The sequence below is a fragment of the Clavelina lepadiformis genome, chromosome 7 (assembly GCF_947623445.1).
Source record: "Clavelina lepadiformis chromosome 7, kaClaLepa1.1, whole genome shotgun sequence".
NCBI lineage: Eukaryota > Metazoa > Chordata > Ascidiacea > Aplousobranchia > Clavelinidae > Clavelina > Clavelina lepadiformis.
The window spans coordinates 19100547-19117776 of record NC_135246.1 but is presented as its reverse complement, the minus strand read 5'-3'; the positions used below and the strand labels follow the sequence as shown (position 1 = coordinate 19117776).

The 17230-nt window shown below is 36.5% G+C and overlaps 2 protein-coding genes and 1 long non-coding RNA gene across 4 annotated transcripts; 1 reads left to right on the top strand and 2 right to left on the bottom strand.

Annotated features, from left to right (window-relative positions):
- Nucleotides 1–251: 251 nt before the first annotated feature.
- Nucleotides 252–10152, bottom strand: LOC143465584 (integrator complex subunit 4-like). The gene is made up of 23 exons (XM_076963962.1): nucleotides 9902–10152; nucleotides 9464–9597; nucleotides 8969–9153; nucleotides 7893–8023; nucleotides 7524–7688; nucleotides 7155–7294; nucleotides 6872–6965; nucleotides 6569–6667; nucleotides 6062–6233; nucleotides 5740–5810; nucleotides 5234–5323; nucleotides 4996–5099; nucleotides 4761–4850; nucleotides 4435–4550; nucleotides 4107–4243; nucleotides 3628–3747; nucleotides 3252–3392; nucleotides 2970–3071; nucleotides 2557–2678; nucleotides 2105–2336; nucleotides 1519–1655; nucleotides 1186–1285; nucleotides 252–918 (listed from the first exon to the last, which is right to left on the bottom strand). The coding sequence occupies exons 1-23, from the start codon at nucleotides 9971–9973 to the stop codon at nucleotides 730–732; spliced, it is 2943 nt and encodes a 980-aa protein (XP_076820077.1). The 5' UTR covers nucleotides 9974–10152; the 3' UTR covers nucleotides 252–729.
- Nucleotides 10153–12198: 2046 nt separating this feature from the next.
- On the bottom strand, nucleotides 12199–16934 carry LOC143464972 (uncharacterized). 2 transcript variants are annotated; one of them, XR_013118563.1, is made up of 4 exons: nucleotides 15071–16934; nucleotides 14776–14887; nucleotides 14358–14437; nucleotides 12199–12760 (listed from the first exon to the last, which is right to left on the bottom strand). XR_013118563.1 is itself a non-coding variant. In XM_076963061.1 (4 exons), the coding sequence occupies exons 1-4, from the start codon at nucleotides 15134–15136 to the stop codon at nucleotides 12686–12688; spliced, it is 333 nt and encodes a 110-aa protein (XP_076819176.1). In that variant the 5' UTR covers nucleotides 15137–15236; the 3' UTR covers nucleotides 12219–12685. The 2 variants fall into 2 exon arrangements, 1 of the variants encoding a protein (XP_076819176.1); XM_076963061.1 differs by having other exon boundaries at nucleotides 12219–12760; nucleotides 15071–15236.
- On the top strand, nucleotides 12754–13833 carry LOC143464974 (uncharacterized). Its single transcript, XR_013118564.1, has 2 exons — nucleotides 12754–13107; nucleotides 13604–13833. It is a non-coding gene; the product is annotated as an uncharacterized LOC143464974 (long non-coding RNA).
- Nucleotides 16935–17230: the final 296 nt, after the last annotated feature.

Sequence of the window (17230 nt, the reverse complement as noted above, 5' to 3'; positions counted from 1 at the left end):
ATAGCAGTACATAAATTGCAAAATTTTCCTAAAAATCAAGGTTTCATTAAGTTAATTCAGATAGACATCTCTCTGTCTGACCACACAATTACCCTAACATATATAACACAGCAGACATCATTGAGTACCGTTGTCACCTGACCGGAAATAACTTGTGGCCATTATTTTGCCATGTCTGTTCTTTCACCATTTACTGTGGGAATGGACGGTTTCGCTCCCTAACTTAATCAAGACTGGGCTCAGATGTTCAATAGTTTCTGGAAATTTCATTTTCGTAGGATGAGTCACATCGCTGCATCATCATCTCGGGCTGTAACTTTTCAAATCCAAACTATTTACCGTGGGCAAAAGTTATAAATTTTAACAATTTTCATGCCCATTTCTAGCTACAATCTGCCCACAACCTGTTATTTTTAAATGCTCCGTTTGCTAGCATTAGACCCAAGTTAAAATAACAAGTCCATCGATACGTACACGATGCTGCCATTAGTCTAAACGGATATCTAATCAGGTGAAACACAGGAGTGTAACTTTGCAGAAATCCGACATTTTTCTGTTTAAGGCGTTCTTAATTGCATCACTAAATACACCACGACAAAAAAGGAGAATGACAAGCAAGAAGAGAGAAATAAAACTCTAAAAATGATTATGCACGCTAAGACGACTGCTGATTGGTGGTTATCAACCACTTGTCATTTATTATACAACTGACGTACAAGTGCGGCCATATCAAACTCTTATGGCAGGCTTTGGGTGTATAGTTAAACTAACTGGCTTGCACAATTGCAATTGTCCGTTCTCATGATTGGTTGCTGATTCCTTCTGGCAGTTTTGAAGGACGACCAGCTTGTTGTGGATTTTCACGAAACTTAGCTTAATCACGCAGGAGTCCGACCACTGGGTGTGGCTGAGGTAGATCTAAAAGTAAGTTGTTTGGTATCCAATGATCATGTCAGAGAAAAAAACTACAGGAAGATTTATAAGATGGCAAAACTTTTCCTCATAATGCACAGTCGCTATGGTAACATGCTAGTTCACCAACGAACAAAATGTAAACTTTCAAAACAATACTTTTTACAGAAATATTAATGTAACTTCAAAGTTATCATTTAACCATTAAATCTCTTGAATAACGCAAGTTAGCCTGTTAAATAGTCACTTAAAGTAACATTGACTTCAGCAAACCTTTGATTTAATCTGATGTCGAAACGGTGACAGTTGTTTAACGTCATATGAGTGAAGTTCAAACAACTGGCAACTCATATCTGGATACATCACTCGTATTCTGTAAAACCAAGCTATTTACATGCAGCATTTACTTTTAACGGTTGCATGTTATACCAAATTTTTGTTTAAAATAACCAAATGACAAGAGGTCTGCCGCACTTCATACAATGCAGATTAACACAAACTACTGAGACTTTACACTCCAAACCAATAACAGGTGTTGTCACGGCACATATCTCACATGATACAGCACTTGGCTTGACATTTTTAAACCATTAGCAACCAATTCACCTGATTTCTGACACAGGGTTGACCACATTCAATAAAGTTGCTTCCACGTGAACACAGGCGGCCAATCCAGCGCTGAAAGTGATCGGGGCGTCAAAGCGAGGCTGAGGTTGCTGGACCACCACAGACGATCGTTGAACCTGACCATGAAAACAAAGCGACAATTTTTTGCCGTTTTTTTATAAGGTTTTAAGCTACCGATATAATAGAAGTAGGTAGATAATGAATTGATCCCGCAACACATAAACGGCAGGACAAAATTAAAAATTGTTCCTAGTTCTGATATTTTTGCATAAATGTAAGGATGTAGAGTATTTTTGGGCAACGACTTCATATAAAATTCAAAGAACGGATATAACTATGTACTGTAGCTATGGTACTTTTAGCATGGTGTGGATTATTACAGCATTAAGATAGTATATACTATCAACTGCCTAGTTACTAGTATTACTGCCAACAGACGTATATGGGATTTAATTCTTATAGTTACAATTAAAATAAAAATATTCTGTCAAACACGAAAGAACCCTGAAAGTGTTTTTAACTCAATATTTTCAGCAGTACAAATATCAAAGTCATAGAAATCTACCTTATTGTTGAAATCGACTTCAGATGCGGAATAATGCGAAAGTAGCGGTTGCAAGAACTTTATAATCAGAGAATGCTTCTGGGGAGACAACTTCAAAAGTTCATTGAAAAGAGTCCGTGCAAATGAGTCAGGTGTTAGGCTTCTGTCGTTCAAGAAAATTTGTAAACCTTCAACCATTCTAAAGAACTTTTTGCAAAGCGAAGTCAGCCGTGCATTGTCCTGTTGAGGTTGGCTGTGAAGTACAAATATGCTGGTAACAACCACACAATAACATCCAAGTTAACACAATTATGATGAAACATTGCTATGCACTGAAGACAATTGTATGCAATGAAGAATAGCAGTAGGCTAATAATCTTCTTTCAAAACTACGTCAGTCGTAAACATCACAACGACAAATCACCAGTTTAAGAAATGCATTAGTCAGAAATGTTTCACAATCAAATAGTCACCTTTGCTTGCCTGCTGTTAGCTCCTGCAGCTGAAGGACAAAGAGCAAGGCCTGTGCCTTGATGCGAAGTTGTCGGATCATTGCTACTTCCTCGTCACTTAAGCCCAAGTAGAGATGCTCAAGCTGGAAAAAGGAGGCATGTTGGCAAAAGTAAAACACATGCGGTGTTCTAAACATAAGTTAGCTAAATTATTGCATTGAACCCATCTGTCGCTAGTATTCAGGTTTTGCACTTAAGCTGTATAATGTGCACTTCAGCAAATTTCTTTTAACTATTTGCTGTTTTGTATGCCCAAGAACATTGTTTGTAAGGGTGGTTATCGGTTATTTCATACTGCACAGTCAAACCCAATTAGTCAACAAATGACTAATAAGCACAACAAAAAGCAGGTGATTGATAAGAGTAACGATTACCTCCAACGTGAGTTGTATGATCTGGTCAGCAGCAGGTTTAGCGAAGGCGATATGCTGACAACATATTTGTGCTGACCCGGACCAGCTTTTTTTATCGACAGCCTGCATCGGAAAGAATCGACCAAAATAGATTGTTTTAATTAAGAGAGTTCAATTGGAGAGCACAGACACAAAATGAAGCACATTAAAGATTTTGTCATGTCCATAGATCACTGTTTTTGCACATTGTTACATAACTTCTATTGTTGAGTTAATTAAACAACTTGTGTTAACTGACGTCACCTTCAACAGCAACAGCTGAGCTTGCAAAAAGTCAGCCGAGCATTGCGCAGTTGAGGAAAGTGAGGGCGCTATTTCCACGGTATGGCGTAGGTCATGGATGGTTCGTTCGAGAAGAATTCGTTGTGTGGATGTTTCGTGACTCTACATATAAAAAATTTTAAGCTTATACAATAAGTTTTCAAACCAACAATAACTATCCAGGACAAATTTTACCCTTTGGTTAGGGTTTAACTGCCAGCATCAATCTGAACGGGAAATGCCAGTTACCCAATGGTCATTTACTTCGGACATGCAAAGGCAGGTAGAGCAAGGTAGAGCATACAGCTTTGCAGAGAAAAATGAGTTAAATGATAGCAAATGTGCGAATAGGACCTACTTTTAAATCCCGGACTCTAGCCAAAGTTTGTTGCAAAAAAGACGCAGGGTCATTGTTGGAGTCACTTTGATGTGGTGGGGATTGAATGCAGAAGTCGACTCCAGATGTATTCGTCGTCAACTGAATATAATTGAAACCCGACTTGATTATAATAGAAATGGATTAGAAAGGAATTTTATACGTCTGGTAACGTTATTAAAAAATCTCCCAAGTCAGGAACATTAAAATCTCCAGAAACTTTTTAATACGACTTTTAGTGTTAACGTATCACAACCAACTCAGATATTGAAAGATGTGTAATTTTGAATGCCGATACAATGTAGTTTTTGAAAATGAATTGCTATTTTCAATTGTTGTAATTTGCCCTGATGAAGCTCAGCCACATGGGGCGGTGAAAAGCTGCTATAAAAGAAGCCGCACACGAGAAGAGTTGTCCTTTGTTGCTGACGATATTAATGTAACAAGTTGAATAAATTTACCTGAATATCCTGTGGCACTAACTCCGGTATGCTGTCTCTTAAGTACTGGTAATGACGAAGCACGTGCTCGGGAAAGAGTTGGATCATTTGCGGACATGACTCAGCGGCATTGAAAACCAGGATGAGAATCGAAATGTCTTTGTGATGTGGATAGCTAAGGAAGGTACCGCTCATTGTGGTATTATGACAAAAAGTTCACTTTTAACAATCTCGATATCTTGCTGACATATTAAGCAATCAGGTTATTGTCCCTAGCGTACCAACCAAATAATTTATCACTGCTGAAAAATTTATACAACTATGGGGTAATACTAGGTGCAAAGGATACAGCTAGGATCATCCATTTCAGGTTCAGACGTATCAAAGAAAGGATGACATGAGAGTAGCTGGGGCACCAACAGGTACACCAGCTCACTGTGATGCTTGCCAAGACGCTGCTGAGTTCTTCGAAAACAAAAAACATCAAAATGATTGATAATATAGAAACATAGAAATGAAACTTTACTACCAGAAGTATTATCACTTTGGCCGAAGTAACCCGCAAATGCATTCAGTTTGGCTAATTTATTTCAAATAAATGTGTCGTGTACGATATAGTGTGTAACTGAAACAATTGACATCTAATTTTCAGGAGTGGAACAATAACTCGCATACTTCCATACTGAATGACGATCTTGAGGGTATTTGTTAAGATTTTTCAATAACATCATAACCGTGTCGTACAAACAGGATTTTGACATTAACCTGAAAAACGAATCTTTGTTGAAGAAAAAATTTAAAAGATACTTTAAACAATAGATCACCATCTACAAATAAAAAAATTCATAAGGAATTGGTGAGATCATCAAATTTTAACACAACAATAGTTGCAAATCCATATTTAAGTCACCTGCAGCTGCTAAGCAACTGGTGAATCCCCGCTCTAATATCTCCAGACGAATCCTCCATGGCTGAATGCACATTATCAAGTTGGTCTTCAAGCAAAGTAACGTGCTGTGGTAAAAATAACAAAGATTACTCTTCAATGGGCAGAACATTTATTGTTGGTGTATTATTTCAAAGTTTAGCTTGAAGAAGAGTTTCTTATCAAATTTTAGGTTTTAAGTTTGAAAATATTTGTAAGTGACCTCTACAATCATGTGCAAAGAGTTGACGGCATTCAACCGAACTGCCTCAATTTCGTCATTTAAACAATCGACCAAGAAGTCAAGCGCAGCCTGGAAAAAATAAACTTGTCTAAATACGTAAAATATATGGAAAATAGTCAATATGATGTCAATACAATATGCTCATTAACAGGGTTTCTCAACTGGGAGACAATGGGGACGTCCTACAAGGGCCACGAGCAGATGACCCACTAGTGAGCTATAGTGTAGTGGTAGGGAAAGTCCCATGTCTTTGTGCTTGCTGTGCAAAATTAACGGCACGAAGGATATCGCACACGCAGTAGTGAAGTAAAAAGTGTTTTGCAATCAACAATGTACATTTTGTATTGATGAGCAAAGGGCCATGATTCATAAAAGGTTGAGAACCACAGCTCTATAATATATAATATGTATATATACTAAATATCATGTTATCGTGGTACACTGTTGATACGTGGCTGTAAAAATGCAGCTAAAAGTTTCCATACTTGCGCAAAACTTGAATTACTGCGCTGGGATGCGAGCTCTGTGAGTGAGTCTACTGCAGCAGTTCGAACCTCTGCAAAGAAGTTTTGAACATTGATCAAGAAATGTGACTGATTTCGTTTCAAGCCTAAGCTGCTCCACTTAACACAACAAAAATTCAAAAATAAACGTTTGAGATAAAACATGCGCGAATTTATAAGGTTAGATGTGTTTTTAATTTCTACTTTCATGTGGTACAAAGCCTTGCAGCAGACAAAAAATAATCCAAAATAGCTGACGAGCTAATTTATGAAAACTAAGGAAGTATAAACAACAATGTCAAACCCATCATTTCATCTTCCAAACCATGCACGAATGCTCCACAAGCACCACTGTTCATTAAGGTGGTCGTGTCTGGATTTTGTTCACGTGGGACGGCGTCATCAGCCCATTTCGCCCCAGAGGAGAATTCCTCAACGAAACCTTCTTTGGCCTGTTCGTTTAATGACTTCTTTCTCTGAAAACGACATATTGTTTAAAAACAGTTTATAAACGCTAACATCGTGTCGTCAGATTATATCACGACATATTGCTAATAACAGAATCTTTTTAACGTATACATATTGAATTTCTTTTCATGTAATTGTATATAGTTTGTCAAACTGTACGTAGGCTATCATGCTTATTTGTAAAAAAGTTTCATATTTGCTGAACCTTAGAATATACGGCACACCCTATTTTTTGAGAAATATTTGGTGCAAAAAATTTAATCGATACGTGAACATTTATGCTATGTTTGAGAAAACAAATTTTCCTTGAAGTTTTCAAAGAAATGAACAAGTCAAAACTTACCCTCAAATCTGACATGAGTTTCTTGTCGAGGGTTTGAAAGAGAAAAGAATCGCTGACAAGATGCATTGATCCAAGTAACCGCGCAGCTTCTGCTCGAACCTGTCATAGAAATATTAGGCATCGTTATTTCAATGACTTTGCACTAAAACTGACATTGCACCACACTAAGCTAACTAAAAATGACTAGGCCAACTAAAAGGTACAAATTTAACACATTTTCTGTCTAACACTGGCGCATAACAGAGGTTCAACTTTTCCTGTAAAAAAGTACAAGTAGATTACATCAAAATGCAAAATACTGACCTTGTATGAGCTGTCATTAAACAAGTTACAAATCTTTGCGAACGCGTCGTCCACAAGGCGAATTTTTTCATCAGAGCACGGAGCTTTCACTAAACTGAAGTAAGCAAATTTAGAAAATGTCCAGAATATTGTGGTTGAACTTGATTGAACTTAATTGAATCTACGTTCGGACTTTCCAACAAACAAACAAACAAACTTCAAACTATGAAATTGTGGAAAGATAATTTTCCTCAATTGTTCAATAGTTTAATTCTTGTATTTTCAGACTCTGACATTATCCAACCTTTCAGGGTAGACGTGGCTTAGAATCCAGACAAGTTCAACTGCAGTCAGCCTGACAACTTCATGATCGTCGTTTAAGGCTGCACATGACTGTTCATAGACGTTTAATTCAAGCCTCTGACCTCTCTGGTGCATGAGTATCTATAAACACATGCTAATGTTAATACCAATGTGCAGACACTCATAGTGTGTCAGTGAACTGAAAGCAGCACGGCACTAAGATGTAAATAGGGAGCTAGTAACTTTAAAAAAAATTAATTTAATTTAATGCAATTTTTTGTCAAACTGCTTCAATTCTATTTATGATATTGGTCGACGACTTTCAAAAATACAAGTTTAGCCGAGTGAAACAAAATCATGATGAACAGACCAAGGCTCGAAGAGAAGCACTTCGAACTCGTGGTTCGGGGTCAGCAAAATAATCAGCCACTAGAGTGTGTACATTCACTTGGTCCCATCTTTTTTCCGAAGGAAGTTTCGATGTGTTTTTATTTGTTGCAAGATTTCCGATCACATTCAGGCAACAGCACCTCACCTAAAATGTTAACATTTGAAACTAAAACAATTTCTGTGTGACTGCCAATACTCTTATTAGATCATATTGCGTTCAGCGATCTTATTGTCACATCCCCATTAGAAGACCATGTTTTGTCATATTTATGATATATACACCATCACTTCTGTTCACAGTACATGCTCGTTGATGAAACTAAAACAATAAATCTGTCTTCAGTCTGACCTCTTGGTGATGGTCTGTCAATCCCGAGCACGCCATTGTGACCAACTTCTGATGCAACGACTTCTCCTGTGTCAGACGAAGAGCAATGGAGAGGGCAGCAGACCATAACTGGGCAAGAACCTTGCCAGATACTGGAAGATATGTTGGATATAAAGGATTGGGTGTAAGATATCATGATTGGATCAAACAAAAATTCACTACAAAGATTTAACAAGAACTTTTGTATTGATTACATAAATATACTTATTTGTAAATTGTTTATTAATTGTTATTGTTATTATTTGTAATAAGATTACCATATTGAAGACAAAAAAATGTTATAAATTGCACAGAAAACATCCTCAATGAACAGCTTATATCAGTTGGAGGTGTTTCAACCCCTATGGGTTTGGGGAATGAGAACTATTCTGTCATATTGTAATTAACTTCGCAACATCACTTTTTATAAAGCAGGATGTTGGGTTTTATTGTTTTGCTTTATATACCCCAAAAGTTTTGCACAAAACTTCCAGTTCTAATTCGCAAAGTTAATATCTGTATTTATGCACACATTATAGTCAGTGATTCCCAAACTGTGTGCCGCGAATCTTTTTGGAATTTTGGAAAAGACCTGTATAAATATTTAAAATAAGACATGCAGACAAGCATATGCGACTTAAAAGTGCTCTAACTGCTTCAATAGCTGATAATAGGCACATGTCCATCCAATAAGCACATCCATCGCATTAACACGTGAAAATGTATTTTTTAAAGCAACTTTTCTTCTCTTGGAAGTGTGCCGCGAGCGTTTTATAATTTTTCTAGTGTGCCACAAGCTGAAAAAGTTTGGGAACCACTGTTATAGGTTGAAAGGTAAGATGCGAGCTATTGTTGCTGATGCAAATCATTTTCTTCTTGTGGAAAAGATACAAGCTACGAAACGAATCAAGAATCACTCGCCAATTTAAAGTTAATGAAAAATTCTGTTATATCACATGAACTAATGGTAAGCAACAAAATCAACATTATTACTCCATGAAACGAGGCAACCTTAAAATATCCTTTATTGCTAAGACAAGATCACTAACGCCGTTTACCTTCAGCGTCCATTAAGATTATAATCTTGTCCGCTGTCTGCAGTGGATGAAAGCCGAGTGTTGAAGAAAGTCTCCTTAAAAGCCAAGCAATCTTGGCCCGAACAGCTGTGTTCTTTTCAGAATGAAAATGTTTGAGCAAAATGTCACAGATTTGTTGTGCATGGTCAGCAGAAACAGGTAATTGCCTATGAGGTAAGAAAAACATAATACATAACTTAATCCGTGTACATAGAATAAAAACTTAAGATTTTAAATGGCATGCAACAGAAGTGATAGTCTAAAAGTATGCAACTTAGCTTTTTGCTGAATACACAGAAAATTTGAGAAGCAAAAAATTGCATGAACAAGTGAACAACTGCGAACAAATTTTTCTGTGGAGAACACGTTTCTGGAGCAAGTCAAACTCTATAGTCAACTCCATAATCAGTGACCATCATGAACAATGAATTTGAAAAAATAAAACAGTATATACAATATATATGGTAAGTTATATACTTGGAAAATTTGAGTAGAATCTGTAACACGACGTGTGACGGTTGACCTTCAAGATCAAGTTGAATGTCTTCTGACACAGCTGATAACGTTGCTGGCTCACTTGATGATGGTTTCGATATTCGAAGCTTTCTTAACTAAAATTATAGCTCAACATTTACGTCAGCCTGAACAAAATGGATTTTAATAATTAAAATTTTATGTACTCTAAATGCTGCTTCAACAAAGTAGCGGTACTACCACTACAAACTTGATAAAAAGTATATATACTGCTTCTAACCAAAATAAAACGTAACATTTTCTTGGCGTTACAACTACTTACACATCTTTTCCGATTTAATTTACAGGACAATAAGTAAATTAGCGACTTCTTAACTCTAAAGTATTAACCTTTTTTGATTGTTTGGTTCTTTGCAAAACAAGTAGCCTATAAACCAATACCTTTAGTTTTGGGGCTTCTTGTATGACATGGCCAAACTCTTCATAGGCCCGTTTCTTCAGGTGAACAGCCATGGTGGTGGTTGTAATTCACTTGGCACTAAATCGTACATGTAACTAACTGCAGAACTGTTATGGTATGCTAGTAGATAACGCAGAATTTTGCCTGTTGTGGTTTTCTGCTCCTTTTGTCTTCAAGTCTTACCAATTTTTCTTTGGAATTAAGCCAACAGGCTTTTAGCCTAATTTATTTTCTATAGATAAATAATTCCATTAAACTCGATTATTTCAGACTCAAGTTTGAACTAAATTTCAGAATTTCGACATCAAACAACAGATCATAGATGTATCTATCAAATAGGCCTATTCTTTTTTGTCTTGATCTCTGTCCTTTTCACCTACCCCAAACTTTCTTTCAAAATTGTTTAGCCTACTTGGCATACCAAGGCAGTACTAGTGGACATAGCATAGGTCAGGAGATTCCGGAAAATTGTTTAGCCTTGCAATAAATTACAGGCCTAGGTTATAGTTATGAAATTTCATTCAAGTCAGCTTTTGGTGTTAAAATTTGGAATGTTTCGCCCGAACCAATAAAAGATATACAAATCATCATAAATTTGCATGTGCTTTAAACTGCCACCAACAACTACAACCATAAGCTGTTTTTAATTTCTTTAACCTATGTAACATTGTTTACATAATCTAATACTGTATAGCAACTATGTACAGGTTAGCACACTCTTTTTCAGAGTTGACTGCCAAGTTTTTCTTTGCTTTCTTTTGTTAGATTTCATTGGTCGGGGCTGCACAGAATTCAATTGTGATGAAACAATTGTCTTGTCAAGCTGGCAAAGCATTTTCACTATCATCGGTCAAATTTAACATAATCATCATATCGGGTCTTCCACATTGCTGGTTGTGCTCATTCTAAATCGGGGATCTCTTAAAAAATATATCTTTTTCTGTTATTGTGTATTGTAATATGTTGTAGCCGAGTTATCGTAATCGCTAGTGTGTATACGTCATAGTCGGTGTATTCACTATTCATCACAGATACTGTGGTTGAAGGGAATGTAGAGGCATGATTTCCTAATAACATTGTTATAATTTTTATTTGATCCATAATGTCCATCTTGTAATGGTCTTCTATAGGCCTCAATATTGTTCCCTCTCTTGTAGGCGACAGAAACGGGATCCTGGTCCTTAGAATGGAGCTCCTTTTGTGCGGTTTTCTTTTAACGTCCATTTGTTGAGCACTTAAGATATTTATTGTCATTTTAATAAAAAAACATGTCACTTTTTACATTTATTTCGGCTATTAATATCTGTGTTTTCAATGTTAGGGAACCTGTCCTCTACATCTTCCAACAGTGTAGTTGTTTGTGACGAAACAAACAACAAAACAGCTATGTGCTATCGTTGCTATCTTGCATGTTTTAAGCCCTTGGGCTCTGCACCTCTTGAGCATGTGTTTTATTGTGCTATAACTACAACTGTTAGCATACTAACTTTCGGGACCGGGTAAAACCTGGACACGACGCAATCCGCGGATCGTCCATGGACGGTTGAAAATGGACGATTTTTGCGTAAGCGTCCATGGACGCTTTTACGCAAAACCGACGTTTTCCTTTAATCGTCCATGGACGGTTGTTGAAATAGGCTTAAATGAGTTATTTTTTAACAAAGCGTCCATGGGTGGTTTTTAGGATAAGTTTAAAGCAGTGTTTTCGAGATCGTCCATGGACGGTTGAAAATGGACGATTTTTGCTTAAGCGTCCATGGACGATTTTAGGAAAAGCTTAAATAGCGGATATGGGAAAATCGTCGATTGACGGTTGTGGGATTAGGCTTAAAAAGCGTCCATGGACGATTTTAGGAAAAGCTTAAATAGCGAGATGATGAAGTTTCCATGGACGGTTATGGGATAGGCTTAAATAGTGGATATGATGAAGTATCCATGGACGGTTATGGGATAGGCTTAAATATTGGATATGATGAAGTATCTATGGACAGTTATGGGATAGGCTTAAATAGTGGATATGATGAAGTGTCCATGGACTGTTTTGAGATAGGCTTAAAAAGCGTCCATGGACGATTTTAGGAAAAGCTTAAATAGCGAATATGATGAAGTATCCATGGACCATGATGGGATAGGCTTAAATAGTGGATATGATGAAGTATCCATGGACGGTTATGGGATAGGCTTAAATAGTGGATATGATGAAGTATCCATGGACGGTTATGGGATAGGCTTAAATAGTGGATATGATGAAAGTATCCTTGGACAGTTATGGCATAGGCTGAAATAGTGGATTTGATGATTTGATTTGATGGGCTTAAAAAGCATCCATGAACGATTTTTGTTATAGGATGAGCTGACAGGAGAGAAGTGACCATCATCGTCAATCCAGTAAAAACTCACTCAGTATTTGAATGTGAACGAGGGGGAGGAATATAATTAATTGGGTGTACAATGGCTATTCTTTTATAATGTAGCACAGGGGATTTCTCACCCAAGAACAGCGAACTTTCCAATCTGGGTCTGAATAAAGTCCAATTCCAAAAACTTTTTAAATTATGTGATTACAGACTTTAACCAAGTTGTTTTCATCATCACTCAAGCTTAATGTGTTAAATTGTACATATTTTACTATAACTGTGAGCAGCGTAACACCTAATCTCGATTTCATTTCGTCATATATTGCTTAAAATTGAATATATTCACTTTCGCGTCAAACACAAAAATTTGTATTAATCCATTTATTCTTTTTTGCAGGTGCTGCAAAATTATTCCTGCGACAAATACTGTATTAATGGTACACAATTCTGATGAACCCATCGACAACAAAGACTGCATTCAATCTGAAAAAACAATATAGACAATTAAATCCTGTAAAGTGATCTCTTAAGCAAAGAGGTGAACAGACAGCACTTTTCGTGTAAAAGATGCTGCAGCAAATGCAATATTTGCTGCGGTAAAGGTTACTTGTTCGCCATTTTGCTTGACACTTCTACATTAAAAAAGATCAACAGATGCTACAATTGGTATTAAGGAGTAATTAACATGTGTTTTTTGAACATAAACTTGTTAAATTTTAACTAATCACACGAAAAGTACTGATTACCGGGACTGACTGTAATTTCTTGAAAAAAGTAATTCGGTACTATAGTACCGCAGTACTGCCCACATATGCTTGAGCATGGTATAGGTCAGGGGTGGCCAAACTGCGGCTCTCGAGCCGCATGCGGCTCTTTAATGAATTACCGTTGTTGAATTAGAAATGCATTTTCCCGGTCTAGACGAGTTGTTTGATCAGATTATGAAACTATGCGTCCTATCAAACGTAGTAACAATGGACTCATTGTTAATAATAATCAAATTACACTCCAAAAAGGACATTATTGTACAGAAGTGTGCTAACTTGTACACTGTAGTTAAGTAAACTGTCAAATTGAAGCTGTACGTCAGGGCTGACCTAGTTTTAAGTCTTGGTTACGGTTATACTAATAATTGCAAAAAGAGTTGGTGAAGCCCAGGTGGAGACTCATAGTATCACCACGCAGCACTAATGTTTATCAATAGCTACACTTCGTTGTAAGTGAATAAATTCGTGTTTTTTATTGTTTTGTGTTGTGGCTCTTTTAAAACTGGAATTTGTTATATGCGGCTCGAGCATGAAGCAGGTCTGGCCACCCCTGGTATAGGTGTTCTATAAAGTTAAAACAACCTATCAAAAAAAACACAAGTCATTAACTTAGTTTTTTCATAAGTGTTTTGGAACCACGAGTGCAAAATTAAAACAACTAGAATTTTAAAAGTGATTTTAAATTTTCTAGTTGTGTTTGAGTTAAGTAATTTTTATGTACGGTTTTATGTACACAATTTTTGGTTGTAGAACAGGAATTATACAAAAATAAAACTATGCACTACTGGACCTGTGTGCTCGTAGACATTTATTATCTGTATGTAGAAACATAGAGTAACATCTGAAACAAATGAGCAAACTTTGTGCATGGCTTGTGTTCGATACTCAGTTGCAATGCATTAACAACGCTAGGTCTTTTTATTTAAACTGGCAAAAAGTTTGAAATTTGGGCAATATGATGCAAAAACCAATAAAAAATATGTCACAAAAAAAAGTGTACAAAGGCTAGCTTGTTAACCAGAGTATTGAATGATTAGGAATCAGTGCCAGGTTTAAGTCATGCGAAGAAACGACGATAGAGATTATCATGGTCCTGTTGAAGTATCAAGCTAAAAGTAAAAAGTTCAAAATTTGGCTTAGACCACAGTAAAACTGAAAATAAACTTCTCCAAAATCTAATATCTGCCGCTGCCCAGTTCGAAATAGTTTCACTACAGTGGTAAAATAGTTGCAACTTATAATACCTACTAAACTGTATGCAATGATGGTTAAATCTGCCTAAGTTAATATATTATATGATGAACAAGGTTTACCCATTCTGTCTTTTGCTGGTCAATTTCAGATGGGTCTTGATTGTGGCATATATTGCAAAAACTCAACAATACATCATAGTCTGCAAAATGAAATAAATCTATCTGCATTTTTACATTAAAATACTTTGTTGTGAATACAGAAGTATACAGTTTTTAAAAATATTTAGTTAACAAATTCAAGACCAACAATGTGCCAGTTACAAATACAACAACGAACAAAATAGTTAATCTGTTTAAAGTCAGGTTAAAAATGTTGGTGGTTTTCCTATAAATCTCTTTTACATTAACTTTATACATAAGTATGGTTTAGTGCTCTTCTGGAAAATTATGTGGTATACTTCAACGACCTTAAACAACAACAAGGTCACAACATGCTACAAATACTGCAGTTCTAATTAAAAGCCCAACAGCCTCTCACCGGTGGAATCAAGCAGTAAATTGCCAAAGTCCATGCGATACTTTTTGCAGGACTCGCTGTCCGTATCGATCTGTTCCTCGGAAGAACTTTCATTAAGGATTCTTTGAGCTTCCTGCAATATGCCACTTATTGATAGAAAAGCTATTTTTTACAATCCAATTTGATTTTAGGAATATACACGATTACACATTGTGATGTCAAATAGTTTGAATTAGTGATAATATATACTAATAATAATAGTGATTATATATATACTTAATCTTCACAAATTTGAATTCATCCTTTCTAAAAATACCTTTAAAGCAAGTGAGCCACAATTCAAACTGTCTTGTTGCCTTTCATGTTTGCTATGCTGAAACATCCATTTATCCCAAGTGCCACAAAAACATTTGCCATTAGCACGTAAAAATGATCTAAAATACACTTACAATATCAGAAAAATATGTATTGAGATCAGTAATGTTATATCTAAATCAGAATAATAACAACAATTTACAGTAAAGACACATAAATAAAAAAGTTGGTCATGCCACGAAATAATTACTCAAAATTTTCAACAGTCCATGGATTGTGTCGTGTCCAGCTTATAGATGCCTATAACTGTATCACTTTAGCCTAACCCAAAACCGTATATCCATCATTTAATTTTAAACCTAGATCCCAAAACCCTTAAATGGACGTTAATCCAAAATACATCATTTAAGTCTATCCCAAAACCCATGGACGTCTTTGCATGTCCCATCATTTCTGCATATCACCCCAAAACTGTCCATGCTTGCTGGATGCTGACATCATATCCACTATTTAAGCCTATCCCATAACTTTCCATGGACACTTTCATCATATTCGCTATTTAAGCTTTTCCTAAAATCGTCCATGGACGTTTTTTAAGCCTATCCCATAACCGTCCATGGATACTTCATCATATCCACTATTTAAGCCTATCCCATAACCGTCCATGGATACTTCATCATATCCACTATTTAAGCCTATCCTATAACCGTCCATGGATACTTCATCATATTCGCTATTTAAGCCTATCACATAACTGTCCATAGATACTTCATCATATCCACTATTTAAGCCCATCCTATAACCGTCCATGGATACTTCATCATATTCGCTATTTAAACCTATCCCATAACTGTCCATAGATACTTCATCATATCCAATATTTAAGCCTATCCCATAACCGTCCATGGATACTTCATCATATCCACTATTTAAGCCTATCCCATAACCGTCCATGGATACTTCATGATATCCACTATTTAAGCCTATCCCATAACCGTCCATGGATACTTCATCATATTCGCTATTTAAGCCTATCCCAAAACAGTCCATGGACACTACCGGTACATCATATCCACTATTTAAGCCTATCCCATAACCGTCCATGGATACTTCATCATATCCACTATTTAAGCCTATCCCATAACCGTCCATGGATACTTCATCATATTCGCTATTTAAGCCTATCCCAAAACAGTCCATGGACACTACCGGTACATCATATCCACTATTTAAGCCTATCCCAAAACAGTCCATGGACACTACCGGTACATCATATCCACTATTTAAGCCTACCCCAAAACAGTCCATGGACACTACCGGTACATCATATCCACTATTTAAGCCTATCTCAAAACAGTCCATGGACACTACCGGTACATCATATCCACTATTTAAGCCTATCCCATAACCGTCCATGGATACTTCATGATATCCACTATTTAAGCCTATCCCATAACTGTCCACGACATTTTCATCATCTCGCTATTTAAGCTTATCCTAAAATCGTCCATGGACGCTTTTTAAGCCTAATCCCACAACCGTCCATGGACGCTTTCCTCATATCCGCTATTTAAGCTTTTCCTAAAATCGTCCATGGACGCTTACGCAAAAATCGTCCATTTTCAACCGTCCATGGACGATCTCGAAAACACTGCTTTAAACTTATCCTAAAAACCACCCATGGACGCTTTGATGCAAAAGAACTGATTTAAGCCTATTTCAACAACCGTCCATGGACGATTAAAGGAAAACGTCGGTTTTGCGTAAAAGCGTCCATGGACGCTTACGCAAAAATCGTCCATTTTCAACCGTCCATGGACGATCCGCGGATTGCGTCGTGTCCAGGTTTTACCCAGTGCCCTAACTTTCGCTCCGCACAGTAAACGATGAAAAATAAACAATACAATTCAACGCAACAGTGCAACAAGAAGGTGATTTCCCACATATAAAAGCAACAGCAGTAAATACCATAGGAAAAAATTTAACTTTATGCAATTATTTTGTTGCTTTGCTGACCACATAGATATCCAGTTAGCCAATGTACCGGTTTTTGATTCAAGATTAAGAGTAAAGTACTAAATTGTAACAAACTATGGAAAAAAAATCACATGCTTTCTAATAATAATTAAAAATACTTTTTAACACTGGAGAGCAGTGTTGC